This window comes from Melitaea cinxia, chromosome 6 (genome assembly GCF_905220565.1).
Source record: "Melitaea cinxia chromosome 6, ilMelCinx1.1, whole genome shotgun sequence".
Classification (NCBI taxonomy): Eukaryota; Metazoa; Arthropoda; class Insecta; order Lepidoptera; family Nymphalidae; genus Melitaea; species Melitaea cinxia.
Window position 1 is genome coordinate 10,058,704 of NC_059399.1, and position 23,990 is coordinate 10,082,693.

Below are 23,990 nucleotides of genomic sequence, written 5' to 3' on the forward strand. Positions count from 1 at the left end.
TTAGATATAAAATAACGAAACACTTTTCTGTTAAAAGCGACAATTTTTGCTAGCAAAAATAACTAAAATCTTAGTACTAAAGTAACTAAAATCCCATATACTCTCTATCCCATAGTTCCCATGGGGTCAGGATCTCTCTGTTAAAAACTAATTAGTATCCAAATATAATATCCCACACAAAGAAAGTCGCAGGTACAGCTAGTATAATATATAAAAGTAAAACGCCACTCATTCATTCACTGAGCAGCAACAAGTTCAGTTCTTTGGTTAATGAGCAATAACAAAATCTTCATGCTATTAAAACTATGTTATGTACGAGGTTGAAAGGTGACACTTCAATACTCAGTTGGAGTTTCGTAGTTGTGGGTAGATCGGAGATCGGATAGATGAGGAGTCGTCAGCTAAGCAAGGACTTTATTTTTATAACTTAATAGTGTATTTGCTACAATTTTGCTATAGAAAGTAAAAATTTCTTTATTATAAAAAAGTAATTATAACGAGGAAGAAGTCACAGGATAAAGCTTGTGAAGTACCTACGTTTTCAAAGTAAAGAAATATTTTTTTAGTTAATTAAAAAAAATCAGATGCATTATAAATAAAATATTAGACATTTATTTAATCTCTCAAAATGATTCACATAAACGATCGTGAGCGTGCCTCCCAACGTGAGCCGAATACCTACATAATACAAATAGACTCATTAAATATATATATATATAAATTGGCTTTGTAAGAATATCTAACGCTCGAAATTGTATAAAAAAATTCGATAGTAAAAAATAATAATGGATCAAAATCTTTTACTGTTGGATATTATCATCCGTTAAATAGCGTTATACACAACTAGTGAAACAGGCCCTTAGGGCGTTGTTCTTTTTTATCATCGAATTCTACTATATGTATGAGATATTTCTATTTGCATATATTAATCTTAAATTTGCAGTTCATTAATAGAGGAGAAACATGTCTTATTGGCCTATTCTACCTCCCACTGTCAAAGTCTATCTGTATCGTCATCCATCAAATAGCGTTATCCACAACTGGTTAAACAGGCCCTTAATGTAAACACAACGAATTATCAAATATTTTAAAATAATTGACTTCAAACTTGACCTCCGTGACCACAAGACGGATGACGTAGCAACTTACGAAACATGCCACTTTAGTGAATAATATATTAGTGACTAAAATGGTAATCAATGCCCCGGCACAGTGATAATGTAGTCTGATAAAAGCAGTTGTGCTCGTAAGGCATGAAATATTCGCCCGCGACATGTTTATATTCTGATTATATATAAGGTTATGTTCATTAATTAACACAATGGCATTTGCAACAAGAAAGTGGTTGGTGAATTTAAGGAATTTAAACAAATACAACAAATTCGCTGTTTCGAGAAGTGTAAGTCGATATTTTTAATTAATTTATAATTTATTTATAATACTTTTAATTTATAATACTATATTCAGTTTTATTAAATTATCTATATTAAATATTTTCAAAATTACGAACAATTATTTACATTTGTAAATTATTATATATCTATTTATTTATTTATACTTTTGCACATCAATACATAATGGATTAACCTCATAATATGTAAGAAAATGTAGATGGACTTTTAGAAGTAATTTATTGTTTATTATTTTTTTGTATGTTCTCAACGTTACAGTTTAGTTAAAATATTTTCAAATTAAAAAATATGATTAATGTTTACAACAAACGAACACGCTTGAACGTACTACATGCATGAAATGTACGATAAGGAAAGAGCCAAATCTTATCAAACGCAAACGAAAATTAAACCTCATCAAACATACAGTTAATTACTTTATTTAATATATATTCATATTTTAACATACGGTTAATTAATTTATCTAATAAGATAAGATTTCCTATTGTTCGGCTACATATTATAAGTATTACTTTGAATAATAAAAAATGTGGAATGATTTTTAAATATTATGAATTAAATAAAATTTGTATTGATTGCCACTCATTTACGTTACCCGAATATAGAGTAGACATCTTAAACAAATTTTGCGCTTCACCAGCAGTGCCCACGCGCAAACACTAATTAAATTTAATTGTTATTTACATACTACAACAATAGATACAACATAGAACTTTTTCCTCACTGATGTTTGCGTTGTTATTAAACAACTTGGCAATACTTCATCCTAGAACTGGGCATTATAAATTAAATCATTGACTGCAGATTGTTTTCGATTTGGTTTCATATCACATCAACTTACAAAGATCTGCATGATTATATTTCTTACGTAAAGCCACGAGTAAGATTGGTGTAAAGTCAATATTATGTTTGATCGCAAACGGAAAAAAAAACTCCAATTAAATCGACAAGTAATTCGTATTAGGTAGACGAAAATATCGTCAAGTGAATACGTGTTATCAAAGATTACTTAAAAAGTAGTCATCAGATCTCAATAAAATTTAAAATTTTGTGGTCCCAACCACAAGACAAGCACCACCTTTTGAGAGGTAGCAACTCTGAGGTACCTAACACATATAAAATAGCACAGTCGATTTGAGAACCTGCTCCTTGTTTATATTGGTTGTAAATACAGTTTTACGTTAAAGAAATATAAAGAAAAATTGTAACAAAAATGACTTGATTGCGCACTACGGACTACTTTTTGTCTGATAATTTTGAAAACGTCGCAAATGTCAATTTTTTTTCATGGTTGTCTTCTCGATAAAATTAATACTTACAAAATTAAGCATGTAGATTAATAATTGATGTTTAACATATACCTTTGACATTTTTGACAAACAATTCTTACACACACTGCACACACACATACTGCAGCCTATCACAGTCCACTGCTGAACATAGGCCTCCACAAGTCCACGCCAAAAATGGCGCGAACTCATGTGCTTTACACCATTGAATACGATACCTAATCATAAAACTAATAATTTAACAAAATCTTACAACACTGTTCCCAGTACAATACGTACGCTATGTACCTAATCGTTAGATCTCAACTACATAGATCTTTATCCATCAGTTTAATTGATGAAAATGATTTTAAATCTACATTAATATATTAAAAAACAATCGCGAACGGGTTGGCAGAAAAATTCCTAGCCAGGCTGTATTTATTATATTTGCCAACCGCCATTCAAACCAGTTTTATAGCAGACAACCCTATAACATGATATTCCTAATAGAAGCGCCTATTTCGAAAAGAGATTTATTGATTAATTTGTTTTGAATACCAGTATCAATAACAAATAACTATTATAAACTAACATTAATAAAGTTCTTTTATCATTGTTTTCTAACTAGATAAAGTATAAGTAAGTATAATACACATAATTATAAGGATCAATAAATATATTTAAATTAATATCATCATCGCTTCAGCCTATCGCAGTCCACTGCTGGACATAGGCCTCCACAAGTTCTCAAGAACTCTCTTCAAGAACTCATGTGTTTTGCCCATAGTCACCACGCTCGGCAGGCGGGTTGGTGACCGCAGGGCTGGCTTTGTCGCACCGAAGACGCTGCTGCCCGTCTTCGGCCTGTGTATTTTCAGCCAGCAGTTGGATGGTTATCCCGCCATCGGTTGGCTTTTTAAGTTCCAAGGTGGTAGTGGAACTGTGTTATCCCTTAGTCGCCTCTTACGACACCCACGGGAAGAGAGGGGGTGGCTTATATTATTTACCACACAGTCGAACCATTTTCAATACCTACTTATTTTATTTCCGCCAGCGGCTTCACCCGGGTGTAGACGATTTTGGCTGTAATCTCACGTTAAAATATGCCTATATCTTATGTCACTCAATGATAACGTAGCATTGTACTGGTAAAAAATTGAAATCAGTTCAGCAGTGTCTGAGTTTATCCATTACAAGCAAACAAAACATCAAAACTTTCCTCTTTATACTATTAAATGTAGACAAAGGTATTATTTGTATATAGTTAGTATTATACCTATGTATATATGTATGTATAAATAGGTTTGATCATTCGATTTTATTTACGTTAATTTTTCCACTTTCAAGGATTAGCGTAATAGTTAGCCACGCATAGCCTTGACCTTTATTAATAAAAGATTCTCAGACTTATACTTCAGGTGACGTTAAAAAAATTTTTTTGGAATGTTTAAATTTGTTTCACACACTATGCATGTTTTAGCTCGAGTTGAGTTCATAAAAATACTATTCATAAATTTTCAGAGATCTTTATCATCATGGAAATATTCAAATTTAAAAATAAATAACCAAGAGGAGAAACTTGTGCAGACCAGATGGATACACACGACGAATACAATTAATAAAACGGTTGCCTTCAAACTTTCTGATATCGGAGAAGGCATAAGGGAAGTTGTTATAAAAGAATGGTAAGAAAAATTGCATTGTATTTTAGAAATAAACATATTAATGTAATTGTTATTATTGATTACGGCAATTATTGTAAAGAATTTAGAAATCATCTGAAAAATTATGTATATATTATATCAATACGTATGTATCTTGTACACATCAAACAAAGCAGCTCGTGTGAATGATATCTTACATTTCGCTTAGATCCTGTTCTACTACCTGATATTTTTCACATAAGTTACTGATATGCCTCCGCAGCAGGCGATAAAATAAGCCTTTTGAGTTTATTTCACCTCAACCAATAAACTACAACTTTTGGATTAACAAATTGTAAAAAGGTTTTTTTAATAAAAATGAAATATTTTAACAAGACTTAATTTCATTGCACATAAGTACTTAGTCCAATCGTTAGATGGTAAGAACCGCTATTTGGCTGACCTTGGTACAACAACATAAGATATACATAAACATTGACTTTTTGTAAACTACTGAATTAACACATTATTTGATACCGCTCACTTTTTCTGTTTTTTAATCGCAGAAAGATAAATTATAATTAAAAAATGTAACTAAGATATGCTATGCGGGTACAATCATCTACTGCCGATATATGGTAATATTGTATTTTTTTTTCTTTTGTAAATAGGTAATGAGCATTGTTTTGAACAATTTTTTTGAGATGTCTACTATTCATCATCATTATCATCATCATTATTTCAGCCTATCACAGTCCACTGCTGAACATAGGCCTTCAAAAGTTCACGTCAAAAATCGCCGTGAACTCATGTGTTTTGTCCATAGTCACCACGCTGAGCAGGCGGGTTGGTGACCGCAGGGCTGGCTTTGTCGCACCGAAGACGCTGCTGCCCGTCTTTGGCCTGTGTATTTCAAAACCAGCAATCAGTTCAATGGTTATCTCGCCATCGGTCGGCTTTTTAAGTTCCAAGATGATAGTGGAACTGTGTTATCCCTTAGTTGCCTCTTACGACACCCACGGGAAGAGAGGGGGTGACCACATTCTTACTGCCGTAACCACCCAACACTATATACTATTCATCGACTCTTAATATGGTAGAGGAAAGCAAGAAATTTCATGCTCAAAATATTCAGCAGAACGACTGGGAGTACTAACCCTTACATAAAACCACAGCTAAATAATACTGCTTTCAAGCAGTTTTGTGTTCCTATGGTGAGTAAGGTGACCGGAGCTTCTGAGGTAGATATAGTTGGGTCGGCAACGCGCTTGCGATGCTTTTAGTGTCTCAGGCTTCTTATAAGCTACGCTAAGCGCTTACCATCAGGTGAGCCGTACGCTGACTTTGAGATACACAGGCCGACAGCGTCTTCGGTGCGACAAAGCCAGCTCTGCGGTCACCAACCAGCCTGCCCAGCGTGGTGACTATGTGCAAAACCAATGAGTTCACGCCATTTTTGGCATGAACTTTTGGAGGCCTATGTCCAGTAGTGGACTGCGAGGGGCTGCTGTGATGATGATGATGATGTGATGAGCCGTACGCTTGTTTGCTGACCTAGTTGTATAAATGTGCTGCTAAATGAAAGTAGTCATGAAAACATCTTTCAGGTTTGTCAAAGAAGGAGATAAGGTACAACAATTTGACAACATATGCGAAGTTCAAAGTGATAAAGCCGCGGTGACTATAACAAGTAGATACGACGGCGTTGTAACAAAATTGTATCATGCTGTGGATGAAACTGCACTAGTTGGACAACCTTTAGTCGATATTGAATTAGAAAACTCAGGAGATGAAAGTAAATACATTACATAATAAAAAAGCGTACGTGTTGTGTGTCAGCTCCGACACGCGACTGGAGTTATTCCTTAATAACGATTACCGTGATATTAAAAATTAAACTTTATTACTTTACTGTCAAAATATCGAATTATAATTCAAATAATAAAAGTCCAAAATCAAAACATAAATTGACTCTTGATATACGTATGGGTACAACAGTAAATAGTGGTAGTGGTAGTATTATACTATTACCCTTAATCCTATATCTTACATTAACCGCTAAAAGGACTAAAAAACGTTTCACCCGATTTCATTCCACATATGTGTGTCATACCGTGCGCCTTATATCGTTTCTTAAGGCAGTAAATTTTGATAATTCAGACCACTATTTCCGTTACATCCGTTGATAGTATAAAATGCAACCTCGATTAAAGACAGAGATATATTGATGCCTCATTTAATCTTTTTGTTATAAATTCGCTACTGTTAATATCTGAGAAAAAAATCGTAGCTTAAAACAGTCCAAATAATGCTTAAATTCATAACATTGTTACAAAATAAGTTTGAGCTGATAAAAACTTGAAAAAACTTATAATCTTGTACGCCTTTTAGTTTCGAATAAGAGCAACAAATGAATTTCTTTAATTTTTCTTCAACGTGGATTATTCCTGTCTTACATTCTATATAAGTTAATTGTATTTGTATTCATATTATTATTTTCTGAAACGATTATTTTTTTAAATAAAATATTTAAAATATATTTTATAGGTACAGCACCAGAAAAACAGACAGATGACGTTGTGAAAGATGCAACGAAGGCAGAAAATATTAATACGCAAAAAGTGAAAGTATTGACAACACCTGCCGTAAGAAGAATAGCGGCACAATTCAAAGTAAGCTAATATTACAATGTATATATCCTGACTTTACTTCTTTCGCATATCATACAACATTCTAATTTTTGATTTTTTATCATTTACGCAAGGTAGACTTAAGTACTGTGAACGCTACTGGAAGAAACGGAAGACTGCTTAAAGAAGATCTTTTGTCATACCTTAATATTAGCGCAGATAAGTCTAATGATGTACCAAAAACCGATTTTACAGTTGAAGCAATTTCTATTCCTGTGACTGAAGCCTCAGCTAAAGCAGAAATTTTACTAGAAGACAAAAAAGTCCCTGTCACTGGATTTACGAAGGCTATGGTGAAATCTATGACAGAAGCTATGGTATGTTTTAAAATCAAAACAGCAAAATAATATAATATTAAATAATTACAATCTTCGCACTAAAATTTAATTATATTATTTCAGAAAATACCACACTTTGGATTTAGTGACGAATATGATGTTACAAATTTGGTGAAATTTAGAGAAAGCCTGAAGGAAATAGCTCAAAAACGAAATGTTAAACTGACTTACATGCCTATAATTATCAAAGCCGCATCCCTAACTCTTTCCCAATTCCCAATAATAAATAGTAGTCTAGACAGCGCTTGCGAAAATATTATTTACAAAGCTAGTCACAACATAGGTGTGGCAATGGACACACCAAACGGCTTAGTTGTCCCTGTAATAAAGGTATTATAAGTGAAATTGAATAACTTTTTTTTATGTTTATTACAAAATACAAATAAAACACATTTTACATTTCACTATCTTTTAGAATGCACAAGCCAAAAGTATAATTGAAATAGCAAAAGAATTGAATTCCTTGCAAGAAAAAGGGGCGAAAAATCAACTAGGGCTCAATGACCTAACTGGTGGAACATTCACAATTTCTAATATAGGCATCGTAAGTTACAATTAAAACAATAACTGATGATAATATTTTTTATAAATACCCTTATCTAACAATAAAACTATTTTAGGTTGGAGGAACATATACAAAGCCAGTAATATTGCCACCACAAGTATCAATCGGTGCCTTAGGAAAAATACAGGTAAAAAAAATCTTGTATATTACGCTATTGTAATTGTGTTTGCTCGCAAACGTAAAGAAAACGACTTTAATCATTAATTTACATCGATAAGTAATACAACGTAGGTAACTTCCTACGACCACATGACAAGCACTAGCTTTTGATTAAAAATTATTAATAAATTTGGTACTCACAGTAAACATATATGAGATTAGCACACAAAAAATACAGTTGACTTGACAACCTCCTCCTTTTTAACCGACTTCCAAAAAAGGAGGAGCTTCTCAATTCGACTTAATTTTTTTTATGTTTGTTACATCAGAACTTTTGATCGTGTGGACCGATTTCGACATTTTTTTTTAATCGAAAGATGGTGTATGTCAATGTGTGTCAATCCAATTTAGAATTTGAATTTTGAGATCTAACAACTATTTTTCGAGTTATATCTAATAAAGCGTTTTTACTTGACGCTTTTTTCGTCGACCTACGTTGTATTATACCGCACATTTTCTACTGGATGTACCGATTTTGATAATTCTTTTTTTGTTAGAAAGGAGATATCCCTAGTTTAGTACCATGATAAGGAAACCAGGGTCTGATGATGGGATCCCAGAGAAATCGAGGGAAACTCTTGAAAATCCGCAGTAACTTTTTACTGTGTGTACCGATTTTAATAATTTTTAATTTAATCGAAAGCTGATGTTTTTCATGTGGTCACATATAAATTTTATTGAGATCTGATAACTACTTTTTGAGTAATCTTTGATAACACGTAGTTACTTGACTATTTTTTCGTCGATCTACGTTGTATTACTCGTCGATGTAATTGAAGTCGGTTTTTTTTTCGTTTGCGAGCAAACACAATTATTTGAGGTTAAAAAACAAATCAATCACTTGTATTATTATAACTTGTTGAAAAAATTTCAGGTATTACCAAGGTTTGACTCGGAAGGTAATGTGGTAAAGGCTCACATTTTATCAGTGAGTTGGTCGGCAGATCACAGAGTCATCGATGGTGTAACAATGGCACGATTTTCCAACCAACTTAAAGAATATCTCGAAGAACCCTACAAGCTACTTTTAGATCTGTAGATTTATGTTTTAGTATTTAAATTTATTTGTCACATTATTTTACGTTCGATCATATAATTATTAAATAAACATATTTTAACTTTGTAAATTTTTATTTCCTCTTGTAAAATTCGTGTTGACTTATTACATTATTATTTTCAAAGTGTTGAAATATTTAATAAGAAACTATATCAAATACGAAATATAGATCGATCGCCATGTTATTTGCACAGTTGTGATAATTGGTTTACATTAAAATTATTATTGGGACGAGCGCCGTAAAACCTCAAATCTGGTTACTTTAAAAAACGCTATTGTCCATTCCGGTATAGAGTGCGGAGTGTACTCACGATGAAAACGAGCAAATATTTCAGCAAACAAGAGCATTTCGATGCTATTTATTGTAGCCCATTTCAATGCTAAAAATGCCATGTCTACATCGCAGAACTTTTTATCTGAAAATATTATAATTTTTTTTAAAAAGTAACAAGAAATATTCTTATAAAACTTACTTTAAAAATATTAGATCACAAATATCTCAATTACAAAGTCTTTGATATTAAATTTTTTGAATCTTAAGGTAGGTAATAAAAGTCAAAAGAAAAATTCGTCTTTCTTATCCTCGATTTTTGAACACAACTACATTAATAATTAAAAATCGAATAACAAATTAAAATGTAATTGTTCCTATTAGAATGAGAATCGTTGGTTAAGGGTCCAAAACACACACGTACGCGAAGTCACGAACACAAATGGTCAGACTACCAGAAACATTATTTTGTATTTATAGTCTACAAAAATACTTGTTATGTGCGGATCGAACCGTCGATTGATAGCACTTCAGCCAGTTACTGTGCTCACTGCATCAAAGCGTTGTCAATAGCGCTCGTCCATTAGAGTTTTAACATTATGTTATAGTGTGGTTAATAACAAAATATTATTCAGCTGTGTACAACCTAACAAATTGGACCATTTAACATCTCCAGGGGCGTAGCGGGGCGGGGGCAAGGGGGGATGGAGCTTGAACGCTAAAAAGTTAGTGCCGCGGGCGCGATGATGAATGTCGCTACGTGATTGAGCATGTCGTTGCTAGGTTGTATAAAAATAGTCAAATAGATGCAATAGCTTAGACGCAAGATACGTAGGATAACAAATGAGCTTAAATTAAGTATATACAAATATACGTGGTCTCCTGTGAAGCTACGGCAGTAAAGAATATAGCCGCAATTAATAATACTTTTTAAGATTAAAATTGAAGATGGATTTCCCTACAACTTCTTGCAGATAAAGCGACTAACAATACTACATCTTGATAAAATAAATAGTTTATTCTTTTTTCCTATATAAAGAAGGCTGCATATAATGCTTAGTCAACAATTTTCTTCTTTTAGGAAATCCATTCCATTAAAAAAATCCCCACCCAACTAAAACGGATAGAACAACAGTTTCAAACAGTAAATCAAAAGATTATTGTTTAAAGTCAAGTTTAAAGTGCTACATGAATTGAACTCCCGACCCCTGTAGTCCGGTCAATTTAGACATTCGAAGTTACCTAAATTCCCATCAAGCTGAAAATCGGTAAGATTGTTTAAAATATCATTAAAAACAAAATTTGAAAGTTCCCCATCTTTCCCCTGTAAGGAAAATTTTTTATTCAAGGTCAAAGGTAAAAAATAATGAGTTTTTCGCGATTTTCAGCAAAACGGTAAGTTTTATCATAAAAATATTTTAAACAAAAATTGTAAATCATAAAATTATCTACAAAAAATTAATTAATACTTTTTTTTCTACGAGCCACCGTTTTTGAGATATAACGATTCAAAAAGTTGTAAAAGTTGTAATCGTCATAATATGCACACGTTTCCTCGCCACCTATGAGCTAGTGTACTTAGCGCGTTTTTTTTGTGGTTTCCCCAGTAGGCCTATTCCATGGGTCAGCTTTGATCCTGTTTAATTTAAAACTATTGAAAAATAATGGATATTAGCAGAGATTGAAAAGATAAAAGCAATTTAAGTTAAAAAAAGTAGTGAAATTTAATCGTCCGAGTCGTAACTTTCAAAATCTTCTTCTTGTTCTTGTTCTTCTTGTTCTTGTTCCTCTTCATCTTCATCCTGAGTGCATGTAAACTGCGTTAATAGCGATGTATCGCATGTTGCCTCGTTGGAATCAAACGGATCCTCTACTGTTGGTGATTCAATATTAGAGCACAACCGGCCTTGACAATGTGTACATGTCGGAGAACAGAACAGTCCGACTTTTTTGCAACCACATTTAGCACTGCATCCCTTTTTGCAGTTGCAAAAAATCGAGTTCAGCAGCTTTTCCGGCGCAGGTGGAAGTAAAGTGTGCACTGGTTCTAATAAATTGTTAACCAACTTCCAATCCCAGTCTGTAGGGTCTAGCTGATAACCAAGCCACACTTGAACCTGGTAATATACCCTAAAAAGATGTTGATGAGCAGCAACTGAGGTTGTTTGTAACAGGGGACAGATGTTTTCTCAAGGTTTCAATGGCGTATAAATTAAGGGACTGGGCTTCATTTTACCTGATATTCTTATAGTTATAACTTATGTATATTTTATATTAGTAGTGTAAGTTACAATAACCGATAGAAAAATATTTTAACATATATTACAACTATAGAGATGTATATATACGTGGCGTACTCATGCATATTATGACGATTACAACTTTTACAACTTTTTGAATCGTTATATCTCAAAAACGGTGGCTCGTAGAAAAAAAAGTATTAATTAATTTTTTGTAGATAATTTTATGATCTACAACTTTTGTTTGAAATATTTTTATGATAAAACTTACCGTTTTGCTGAAAATCGCGAAAAACTCATTTTTTTTTACCTTTGACCTTGAATAAAAAAATTTCCTTACAGGGGAAAGATGGGGAACTTTCAAATTTTGTTTTTAATGATATTTCAAACAATCTTACCGATTTTCAGCTTGGTGGGAATTTAGGTAACTTTACTCTTATTTTTTGGTCTAATTTGACCGGACTACTGGTGGTTAGGCACTTACATGGCACGCCCACACGAGAGCGCTTGTCAAATAAATTATTTTTTTATCAATTTGGTTATATACCATTATTATATTTTCTCCTCATATTCTACACTTTCTAAACGTCCCTTTTATATCGTGTCCTATGTCAAAAGGTTACCTGGAAGCTTTTCAGCGATAAGGTAGCCTTTCTACATCTTTGCTTTTTTGTTATTGTGTATTTTTGTGTACGAAAAGATATATTTTTATTATTATAAAAGACGCTTTCGTATTTATGCTTTTTACACACAAAATGTATTTATTATCTTTTTCGCGAAAACAATTTGCTAAAATATTTGTAACAAAAGTTTAGCGGTAAAAAGGATAAATCATACAGATGTTATGTTTAATTTTCTTGTAACTGTTGTCATGTTAAAAGAGAATATTAGTTGTCAGTCGGTTGACATCTAGGATGCACTATAGGGATATGTTTAACTTTACTATACTACTGTATATTACTTACTATTTATGTTTTTTGTTACCAATAACAAGTAGTCACTGCAATTTATTTACTGCGATCGCTATCATGAGAAAAAGAAACGTAGGTACTGCTCTATATTTTTTACTAAAGTAAAAAAAATACGTATTGTTCCTCGCACTTGGCCGGTCAAATCTTTATTAATCAATCCAAAAATATACACTTTTTCAGTAAAGTAACTCTTATTAAAAATATGTATGCACCTTAAAAACATATCTTCCGGAGTTTATTTTAAACTTAAAAAAAATCAACCGAAACCAAAAAGTAATATGTTACAAAAACTCTTAATATTGTTTGTAGCGTCAATAGAATTGAAATTTGGCTATCGGTGCTTTAGTACAGTGGGTTAGTACTAGCAGTAGATATCTACTACAACGTTTTTATAGATTAGATTATATGTATATTTTTGCATTTATCTGAATGCTGAACGTCGTAGATTACAAACGTTTAGAGCAACTATTTAGTAGTTTATCATCTCAGCAGAATTTTAATATAGATGTGGGAGAGAAAGAGACTGGGATCACTAGTACGGTAGAGTCCTTAGCGCAAGTCACTTGGAGTAGCAACAATGCACACGTAAGTACTTAATGATAATAACAAATGTTTCATTTCATTTCAACATTTCAGTTTGTTAATTTGTCATGATTTGGTTTATTATTAGTTGCAACCTTGATATCAGAAGTACGTTTAATCAAAGCATTTTGATTTTCTATATGATAATGACTAAAAAGAAAAATAAACAATTAATTTAATATTCGTTAATTGATCCTACTTATCTTAAGTTATCGTCAAAAAGCAAAAAACAATTATAAAAATTGTTTTAATTATGAATTCTATATCTTTTCAAATTTTACCCATGTTATAATCTCTTCGGATCTTTTTAAACTGAGTGATGTTTATCAATATATAATTAATTGTTGTTTTAAATTTCTTATTACTATACGACCCGTGAAATAATACTTTTGTGTTATAGACTTGTTTCTACCTTTATACCTTAATAAATTATTATCAATATAAGAAATATTTTTTCTATAAAAAAATCTTTGACTCAAAATTATTTGAGTTATACTTAAATGAAATACGAGTAGTAATATTTTGAGTCAATAAATTTTTGGTCGGGGGGCTGACAGGTCTGGTCTAGTCATTAGGTAAGGATTTTTCGTGAAAGTAAGTTATGCTAAAAACAGGTTAACCGCTGTTAATTTTTCCTAATCGTTCATAATAATAACGCTTAACATAGACACTGTATTAATATTATAACATCGTATAATCATGTGACTACTTTTTATTTTGACGGTACCATCAGCTATTCCAGTAGGCCCCTGCATTAAACTTCATCATTTCAGCCTATCACAGTCCACTGCTGGACATAGGCCTCCACAAGTTTACGCCAAAAATAACGTGAACTCATGTGTTTTACCCATAGTCACCACGCTGGGCAGGCGGGTTGGTGACCGCAGTACTGGCTTTGTCGCACCGAAGACGCTGCTGCCCGTCTTCGGCCTGTGTATTTCAAAGCCAGCAGTTGGATGGTTATCCCGCCATCGGTCGGCTTCTTAAGTTCCAAGGTGGTTGTGGAACCTTGTTATCCCTTAGTCGCCTCTTACGACACCCACGGGAAGAGAGGGGGTGGCTAAATTCTTTAGTGCCGTAGCCACACAGCACAGCATTAAACTTAAATTTGTTAAATGTGTTACTGATACAAAACGATACCTCCAATTTTTATAAAATAGACTTTCCGTGGTGATGATATTTGAATGTCGTCTCGTTTAAGAGCTATCAAAGATCGCTGTTTTTCTGTCCAATTACGATCTAATTCACGCACTAGACTCACTCGTGCAGCCTTTGTAAGCAAGCCATTCAGTTCATTAAAGTTACCCCCGCTTATAAGTTGTGTCACCCGAGATATCGCCTAAAACAGTAAAAGTTGTGGTTATATTGTCTTTTATATGTTGTAACACAACGGCAATGTTTTCTTAAGTAACGTTGTTTGAATTTCGATGCAGACGAAAGAAAAGTTATACCCGGTTGCTATATCTTCTCGTTTTGCTTACGAACCTTTTATTGAATACCTATAGCAAGCAAGTTTTAACTATTATAAAGAATTTACTATTTTTTTTTGTGATTTATTGTTATTATTACCAAAGCATAAATAATAACTGAGGTAAGGCACAGCAGGAAATTACCTGCTCATAATATGGAGCAGCCCGACTGGGGAAGTACCTTGACCTTACAGAACACCACAGCTAAATAATACTGTTTTCAAGCAGTATTGTGTTCCTGCTGGTGATTAAGGTGACCAAAGCTCCTGGGAGGGATTGAGGATGGAGTCGGCAACGCGCTTGCGATGCTTCTGGTGTTGCAGGCGTCTATAAGCTACGGTAATTGCTTACCATCAGGTGAGCCGTACGCTTGTTTGCCGACCTAGTTACATTAAAAAAATGCATATTACATCTAAAGTAATTTATTTTAATAAAAGAAAAGAAGTGAACTTGGCACTTTTTGGATTGATTTCAGTATAGTGCCGATTAATCATTAATTCTCAAATATATGCAGCGGGATAAACTACGAGTATAATGGTTACAAGTGCTTCGTCATTAACCAATTAAAACAATAAACTCATTTGTCTATATTTTAACAAAAATCAGAATACTTACTTGGCGAGTGCCGAATTTGAACTCTCTTTCTTGGAATTCAGGGTCCCAGACACGTCTCAATATGCCAAAATCAATTTTTATCATTATCCAAGTAAAAGGATTTTGTAATAAAATTAATTTAGGAATACGTTTCTTTCGTTTTTTGGGTTCCTCTTTATTATGTCCGAACATAAAGGTTCTTGAAACATTTTTAAGATAATCTTCATGACGATGTGGACTATGTAAAGATATACGAGTTAAATTTCTGTTAGGTTCAATAGCTCGAAAATGATAAAGTTCATGATGAAGAGACGTGATGCTGCGTTTACAAATAATATTATTTGATAAAGTCTCAATACTTCTTAGTTGATAACATTTTTGTTGCACTCCAAATGAATTTGCGAAACGCGCTGCAACAGGCATGCAAGCTCTTATAAAAAAATTTGGATTGGCGATCATCTGCAAAATGTATAAGTGATTTTATTTTTATATAACTAGGTCGAGAAGCAGCCGTACAGCTCATGTAATGGTAAGCGATTGCCGTAGCTTCTAGACACCTGCAACACCGGAAGCAACGCAAGCGCATTGCCGACTCAACCCCCAATCCCCCCAGCAGCTTTGGCCACCTTAATCACCACAGGAAAACAACACTGCTTGAAAGTAGTATTTATTTAGCTTTGATCTTCTGTAAGGTCGAGGTACTTCCCCAGTCGGGCAGCTCCATATTTTGAGCAGGTGGTGATGAGTGGCATCCTGCTGTGCCACGGCTCAATTAAATTGTATCAAATTCTTGGAAAGATTAAATAAATTCGCATTCAATAGATATTCGTAACTACATTTAGCTACAAAATAAATTACCGTAAGTCCATTGCAACGTTTTCGCTTATTTAAGGAGGAGGATTTAATTACATTGATAACGAGCAATTTTTCATTGTATTATGAGTACGTGTCACAAAAATTTACTTAATTATTACATATTTTACAAATGACATTAAAAATATTAAACGGATATAATTGACAAGATGCAACCGTCGAGGTTTTATACCTACTTAGTTTATTGTTTTAGCAGAGATAAATTACAATACAGATACAAATTAATTTAATTATTTATTAATTAATAATTATAATACCTATACTTGTATCTTGAATTATTTCACTTTTCGCTAATGCTGATATAAAAATATGATTACAATCAAAAAAGTCTATAATTTAATTTCAAAAAAAAAAACTAAAATCTGGAATTCGTAGAGTGCAGGTCATGAAACAATGATGGGAACTCACATCGTAATTTGTTACGCTTGAGCGACTTTCCGATGAGTTCGTGGTGTTTAAACGTATAAGGGAAAATACATAGTATTTACTTATCTATAGGTTATGTGACGAACACAAGTCGTATATAAATAGTACAAAATACAAAACTGTGCTTTAAGTAAATAGAACGCCGTACACCAGACTTAACTGGTTTGAAACGCTCCGTTAAAAATTTTATATAATAATTTTGTGTTCAAAATTATTGAATTGTTTATTGAAACATTCCTTAAATAAGTAATTAAAAATTGTTTTCGTACACTTGTTTCGGTTCGGTATACTGAGTTTTATATCTATTATCTACTCCGCTTGCATAGCAACTTAGTACCAACGTAATTAATGTGACCCTAACGAACGATACAATCAAAATGCAATCGATATAAATACGATAAAATCAAAAGCTTATAGATTTATCAAAAAGATTTGTTACAGAAGTATAAATGAAAATTAAATCTAGAATCAAAACTCAGTTTGTGAAGATCTCGTGATGGTGTGCCAGTAAGTTAAAATATTTATTATTTTGTGAGCGCATTGCTCAATTTTTTCATTTGTATAACACTTAAGTGTATGTATTTAATATTTAATACTTTAATTGCAAGTCTATTGTTTATTCATCTCTTAATATTATAAAGGTGAATGTAAGTTTGTTTGTTAGGCTTTTACGCGAAAACTACTAATCTGATCATCATGAAACTTTGTGCACTGTAGTTTGGACATACTTTTTACTAAAAAAAAATCTATGCGTAAGAAGCCACGAGTAAAAGCTAGTATAAAATATATGTAAAAATAGATATATATGAATATGTATTTTATTTTGTAATTTCGCTGGAACGCGAAAAACCTAAATGAAACACTCATTTATGTTTTTTCACGACAACAACCTAGATTTTTTTGTACGGATATTATGTAGGTACTAGCTATTCCCACGACTTCGTCCGCGTGGAATAGTGACTTTGGACAGCATTTTTTAGATATATCTTTTGATTTATTTTCGATTATTAACATCGTCATTTGGATATTTACATATTCAACGTGATTCTTTAATTTGGCATAACTTTTTTATTTATAAACCGATAGACATGAAACAAACACTCAATGTTAAGTGAAGCTTACCACAATATATTAGTGAAAACCGCATCTTAATTGGAATATGAGATTAACGTGCACAAACATATTACATTTACAATTTTATTATATGAACTAGCTGTGCCCGCGACTTCGTCCACGTGGAATTTGAAAAAATAATTATTAATAAGTTCGCAGTTATAAAATAATAAATCTAAAATAAAATTAACCTAAACTATTCCTTATTACATCAGCTATCTACCAGTGAAAGTCCCGTCAAAATCGGTCCAGCCGTTTCAGAGATTAGACGGATCAAACCGACAGACAGACAGACCAAAATTGTAAAATATGTTATTTTGGTGTATGTACCTTTTTACTACATCCATATGCATTTAGTAAAAACCGGTTATTTTAATATTACAAACAGACACTCCAATTTTATTTATTTTTATAGATTAATATTTAAAATTTGTAATAGGTATAACGTATGCTTATTTATCTGCAACAAATTAAGTTAGTGCAAATCTGATATTTAAATAATTGTATTTGCTCGCAAACGAAAAATAACCGACTTCAATTACATCGACAAGTAATTACAACCTGGGTAGACGAAAAAAATAAGTTTAATCGTAACTTATTTGTAGGATAACCTTTCACAACCTTTCTCATTATCTTAATAATAAAGAGGAGTGAGTGTTAATTTAAATAAAATACATTTTTGATGTAAAATAAGTATGTAATATGTTTTGTTGTGATGTAAAATTAGAAAACAGTTTTCATTTTTACGATAAAATTTATATTAATAATTCTTATAATTACCGCAAATGTTAGCTATCTAAATTTCAAGTTACACTCGCTTTACTGTAAAAAATGTCTGCTTGAGAGCTACCATTAGGAAATTTGGTAGATATATACTTTAATACGAAACTTTTTGCAGCGCGATGTGGTCGTCGTTCTTAGGGGTAGTGGTATTATCGTCAGTGGTCAGCGCGTGTACGCCTAGTTTGACCACGGTGAGCGGTACACACGCTCCGATCACTGTATGCTCTGGAGCCCTAATTTTCGCTGATGACTTCGAAGAATTCGATCTCGAAAAATGGCAACATGAAAACACTTTGGCTGGTGGTGGTGTAAGTTTATTTTGTATATATTTTTCATTTATAATTTTTATATATCTTACAAAATATTTTGGTCAATTAATTATTGAGTATATTTATTAATCACATTTTTAATGAAAATATTTATTCTCAAGTATGATATGTAACTTTTATTAAATAATACGTAACTACGAGTACCTTATGTGATAAATACAATAATACTTTTAAACTAAATTTATGTTAACGTAAATTTTCCATCATGAAAATAAACTAAGTATAATATAGTCTTTGAAAATATTAATAATAATAATGATGTATTCATTATTATTATTAACCTGTTTTTTGCAGAATTGGGAATTTCAATACTACAACAACAATAGAACAAACTCATTCACACATAGCGGAAGGTTATTTATTCGACCATCATTGACGTCAGATCAGTTTGGGGAGTATTTTCTTGCAAATGGTCACCTCAACATTGAAGGTGGAGCTCCTGCCGACCGGTGAGACACTTTTTTGGTAACCTTTCTTACTCCTAAATTTAAGTCACATACAAATAAAAATACGACAATTCAATAAACCCTTTCATTGGACTATTAGAAAGAATAGTTATGTAATAGTATACTTTTTTTATCGAGCGATTTTATAAAATTAAAAGTTTATGACAATAAAAATACTGTTAAACAATATTTTTCAATTCATTGATTTCAAAACAGTAGAGGCGTCATGAACTCATTTATCGATGTAATTATACCTACATATTTCAATGTAGGTACATTTATTTATTGGCATATCGTCACGCACCACGCCACGTTCTGAGTAAGTAGGTAATGTACCTAACATTGGCGATAAATCTGTTAATATGGAAATGACGCAAGACTTACCTACAGTTTTTTTTTTTATTTCCATCTCAAGTTTAATACTAATGAATATGTAATTATTTTCAAGGTGCACTAATCCTCTATGGTATGGATGCGAGCGTACCGGTTCGCATTCAAATATCCTAAACCCAATCAAAAGCGCCCGTATCCGCACGGTAAACTCGTTCAGTTTTCGCTATGGTAGAGTTGAGGTCCGCGCCAAGATGCCCGCCGGTGACTGGTTGTGGCCAGGTAACTTCAACTTGATATTAATATTATATTAATACCATTTACATCCTACAGGTGATTCAAGAACCGTTATTTGATCGTTCGTTGAGATTTTAGATATCACATAATTTATCTAAATATGTGCACAGATAAAAATGAAACAATATGCATAAGATGTCTGACAATTTAATTCAGAATTTATTGCTAAGAATGGCCAATTTACCAAACGAAGATGTAAAAATCGCCACTAAGCAAAGTAAACACTCAAGCTTTAACAGAATACCTGTATTTATCAAATTTTCATATTTTTTTCTGCATATGTATAAAAAAATAAAATACTTTCTAGGGTTCCGTATTCAAAGGGTAAAAACAGGGCCCAAACTAAGACCGCTGTCTGTCCGTCCGTCCGTCTGTCTGTCCCCAAGCTGTAACCTCAAGAACCGTGATAGCTAGACAGTCGAAATTTTCACAAACTATGTATTTCTGTTACTGCTATAACAACAAATACTAAAAACAAAATAAAATTAAAAATTAAGGGGGGCTGCCATTTAACAAACGCCATTTTTTGCCTATTTTTGCTCGATATCAATAAATGGTAACAGGCAGGCACTTAAAAAATTCACAAAATACTTACTTGTATATTTATTTTAATAATAAATAATTTAACTATAATAAAAAATATATTTAGGGGGGGCTCTCATACATCAAGTGACTTTTTGGCCACTTTTTACTCGATACTAAAACCATCACTAGGTAAATGCTTGAAATATTCACAAAATATTTAGTTTTATTTAACAATTAAATATTTAACAGACCATTTGTTTATATTTAGTTTAAACAATGGTACGGAACCCTTCGTGCGCAAGTACGACTCTTGGCCGATTTTTTTATACTCTTAAGCCACATAAAACAAATTGAGAACATGTATATTATCCTGAACGTAAACTATCATTAAAAGCTATAAAAATATCAAGCACGTTAAATAAATCAAACTAATGATTATTTTACAGCGATTTGGCTTATGCCCGCTTACAATACATACGGCAGTTGGCCAGCGTCTGGAGAGATCGACCTCGTGGAGTCGCGCGGGAACCGCAACTTGCTCAACAACGGCGTCCACATCGGGACACAGGAGGCGGGATCTACATTACACTACGGGCCCTATCCCGAACTAAACGGTTGGGAGCGAGCCCACTGGGTTAGAAGGAAATCTAGTGGTTACGATCGAGAGTTCCATCGCTATCAACTAGAATGGACTCCAGGTATCTTAATAATACCAGTAGCTATAGCAGGGAAAGACTATAATGTGTTTCCAAATCTTACATACACAGATATTTATGATTCTAAGGGTTTTAAATCTTGAAAACTTTTCTGCAGACTTTTTAAGATTCAGCATCGACGATGTGGAACTTGGTCGAGTAGCACCTGGTAACGGAGGCTTTTGGCAATACGGCGGTTTTAATAGCAACCCTAACATCGAAAACCCATGGCGATATGGATCTAAAATGGCACCTTTCGACCAAAAGGTAAGACATAAGTACATATACATACAAGTCCAATCGCCTATCAGTTTTCGATATTGTATATATCGATCCAATTTAAAGATATTAAACATCGACATGTTATTGTATAAGTAAACGTGCTAATGTTATAGCAAGCACACATAGTTCCAAATCTAGTATTATTTTTTTTCGAAATTGAGGTCATTTTAGGGTTCCGTACACAAAGGGTAAAAACTGGACCCTATTACTGAGACTTCGCTGTCTGTCCGTCCGTCTGTCTGTCACCAGGCTGTATCGCAAGAACCGCGATAGCTAGACAGTTGAAATGTTCACAAATCATGTATTTCTGTTGCCGCTATAATAAGAATAAATATTTAAGGGAGCCTCCCATACAAGAAAAGCGATTTTTTGCCCTTTTTGCTCAATATCAATAAAGGCAACAGGTAGGCACTTGAAATATTCACAAAATACTCAGTTGTATTTTTAATTTAATAATAAATAATTAAATTACAATAAAATAAATATTTATTTGGGAACCCCCCCATACAAAAAATGCCATTTTGGCCTATTTTTGCTCGACATCAATAAATGGTAATCGGTAGGCACTTGAAAAATATACACAAAATACGTAATTGTATATTTACTTTAATCATAAGTAAAAAAATTAAAATAAAAAATATTTAGACAAAAAAATTGTCTTAATATTTTATCTAGTCAGTGGCATGGAACCCTTTGTGCGCAAGTCCGATTCGCACTTGGCCAGTTTTATAAACTAATCGTTTACATTGTCCCACAACGTCACCTTCGGCAACATTTGAAAAAATCGTTTGGGTGTGTGTGTGGCTATGTTTAAAATGACAAAAAATTATAAACTATATTTATACGAGTAGGTAGGTATTTACATTATATTAAAATTGGTTTTTAAAAACTACATTTATCCAATTCTCAATAAAGTATCTGAAAAATATTGTTCAAAAAATTTAAATTTGGAGATTTAATAGTATTAGTCGAAAAGCGAATTAAGTCGTCTTCAAACTCATAATAATTATCGAAATTCTATAAATAAATAACGATTAGATAAGACATAGAATAACAATTAAGTAGTGTATTTTTTCAACGTTACGACAATAATTAACTATTAACACAGTAAAATAAAATTCACCTACAAAAACACTTTGTAGTGTTGATTGTACAAAATAAATTATTTTTTCAGTTTTACTTAATCATCAACTTAGCCGTGGGTGGTACTAATGGTTTCTTCCCCGACGGAATATACAATCCCACCCCCAAACCATGGTCGAACAATTCACCAAGAGTAAGTTACTTTTACGTAATTTGAACCTACCGCTGTATAAGAAAATATGTGTGTATGATTCTTTTGAACATTAAAACATAATAGTATGTGGCGAACTACGATACACTCTTAGTTTCGCCACACGGGAAGATCGAGAGAAGACAATGAGCGCAGCGCTCCGAGTCCAATTCTGCGGGCAATGGTTGTATGACGACAACTAAAGTGGGCGGAGCCAGGAAGCGCCCAACGGCCGCCGTAGTAACGAGCGAACCGAACCCAAAGAACCTGTGTCGAACGCAACACGTCCGATTGTAACGATCTGCATAATTGAATAAATAAATTATTGAAGTAAAACTTCTTTTACGCACACTTGACTTAGGGAGTAAGCTGGTGAATACGTTACTAGCCTTACGAAAAGTGTGATCGGGCGAAACGAACGGAAGTTGAGAGGAAGATATAAATTAGTGAGAGAGAGAGAGAGAAATAGAGAAAGAGAGTTACGTTTCGTATATTACTGCAGCGGCAACTAAAGAAGTTTTACATCAATCGTGTGTGGTCTAAGGCAAACTCGTTTTTTTATAAGCTAATAAGTATCACTGATAACGTACAAAGGATGAATTTAAGGCTATAATAAAAATATCCTCTCTTAGGAGCATTGTCTTGTACATAAATAAAAATGTTGTCGGATTCTTGTACCAATATATTTTTCAATCTTCGGATAATTTTAATATCACGATTTAGGATACGTCAGTTCTTAGTTTGTATGGTGCTAGATAGATGTCGCTACATATCTAATAAATGTTAAATAAATATGATATTTTATATGACGCTGTGTGGCTACGGTAGTAAACAATATAGCCACCCCCTCTCTTCCCGGATAACACAGTTCCACTACCACCTTGGAACTTAAAAAACCGATGGCGGGATAACAATCCAACTGCTGGCTTTAAAATACACAGGCCAAAGACCTGTCTTCGATGCGACAAAGGCAGTCCTGTGGTCACCAACTCGCCTGCCCAGCGTGGTGACTATGGGCAAAACACATGAGTTCACGTCATTTTTGGCGTGAGCTTGTGGAGGCCTATGTCCAGCAGTGGACTGTGATAGGACGAAATAATGATGATGATGATGATATATAAAAATATTTAATTATTTATTTATTCTTAATTTAAATGTATACAATCTGCTAACAGGCCGCTACTGATTTCTGGAACGGGCGATCAGGCTGGCTCCCTACCTGGAACCTGAACCAAAACGACGGGCAAGACGCGTCTCTTCAAGTCGACTATGTACGAGTGTGGGCTTTGTAAAAAGATAATAACAATATAAAAAAGAACTACATACAAAATCTATTATATGTTATATATTATATTT

General features: G+C 33.0%; 3 protein-coding genes across 3 annotated transcripts; 2 read left to right on the forward strand and 1 right to left on the reverse strand.

The window, feature by feature from the left end:
• The first annotated feature begins 1,143 nt into the window (after positions 1 to 1,143).
• On the forward strand, positions 1,144 to 9,199 carry LOC123654641 (lipoamide acyltransferase component of branched-chain alpha-keto acid dehydrogenase complex, mitochondrial). Its single transcript, XM_045590536.1, has 9 exons — positions 1,144 to 1,399; positions 4,205 to 4,368; positions 5,934 to 6,121; positions 6,874 to 6,998; positions 7,091 to 7,333; positions 7,418 to 7,684; positions 7,770 to 7,898; positions 7,975 to 8,046; positions 8,953 to 9,199. Exons 1-9 carry the CDS (start codon positions 1,322 to 1,324, stop codon positions 9,115 to 9,117), a joined length of 1,431 nt encoding a protein of 476 aa, XP_045446492.1. The 5' UTR covers positions 1,144 to 1,321; the 3' UTR covers positions 9,118 to 9,199.
• On the reverse strand, positions 9,191 to 15,454 carry LOC123654718 (m-AAA protease-interacting protein 1, mitochondrial-like). The gene is made up of 3 exons (XM_045590604.1): positions 15,284 to 15,454; positions 14,340 to 14,538; positions 9,191 to 9,551 (listed from the first exon to the last, which is right to left on the reverse strand). Exons 1-3 carry the CDS (start codon positions 15,452 to 15,454, stop codon positions 9,358 to 9,360), a joined length of 564 nt encoding a protein of 187 aa, XP_045446560.1. The 3' UTR covers positions 9,191 to 9,357.
• A 3,122-nt stretch (positions 15,455 to 18,576) lies between these two features.
• Positions 18,577 to 23,968, forward strand: LOC123654341 (beta-1,3-glucan-binding protein-like). Its single transcript, XM_045590254.1, has 7 exons — positions 18,577 to 18,765; positions 19,081 to 19,235; positions 19,681 to 19,844; positions 20,831 to 21,082; positions 21,198 to 21,346; positions 22,536 to 22,637; positions 23,810 to 23,968. The coding sequence occupies exons 1-7, from the start codon at positions 18,577 to 18,579 to the stop codon at positions 23,924 to 23,926; spliced, it is 1,128 nt and encodes a 375-aa protein (XP_045446210.1). The 3' UTR covers positions 23,927 to 23,968.
• Positions 23,969 to 23,990: the final 22 nt, after the last annotated feature.

Bases quoted from the DNA above. Each gene is read 5' to 3' on its own strand.
- LOC123654641 (XM_045590536.1), top strand. From the start codon at position 1,322: ATGGCATTTGCAACAAGAAAGTGGTTGGTGAATTTAAGGAATTTAAAC. The intron at 1,400-4,204 runs GTAAGTCGATAT...ATAAATTTTCAG, and splicing joins AATTCGCTGTTTCGAGAAGT to AGATCTTTATCATCATGGAA. The intron at 7,899-7,974 runs GTAAGTTACAAT...AAACTATTTTAG, and splicing joins CAATTTCTAATATAGGCATC to GTTGGAGGAACATATACAAA.
- LOC123654718 (XM_045590604.1), bottom strand. From the start codon at position 15,454: ATGTTCGGACATAATAAAGAGGAACCCAAAAAACGAAAGAAACGTATT. The intron at 14,539-15,283 runs GTAAGTATTCTG...TTACTGTTTTAG, and splicing joins TCAAATTCGGCACTCGCCAA to GCGATATCTCGGGTGACACA. The intron at 9,552-14,339 runs GTATCGTTTTGT...TAATATTTTCAG, and splicing joins CTATTTTATAAAAATTGGAG to ATAAAAAGTTCTGCGATGTA.
- LOC123654341 (XM_045590254.1), top strand. From the start codon at position 18,577: ATGTGGTCGTCGTTCTTAGGGGTAGTGGTATTATCGTCAGTGGTCAGC. The intron at 18,766-19,080 runs GTAAGTTTATTT...TGTTTTTTGCAG, and splicing joins ACACTTTGGCTGGTGGTGGT to AATTGGGAATTTCAATACTA. The intron at 21,347-22,535 runs GTAAGACATAAG...TTATTTTTTCAG, and splicing joins TGGCACCTTTCGACCAAAAG to TTTTACTTAATCATCAACTT.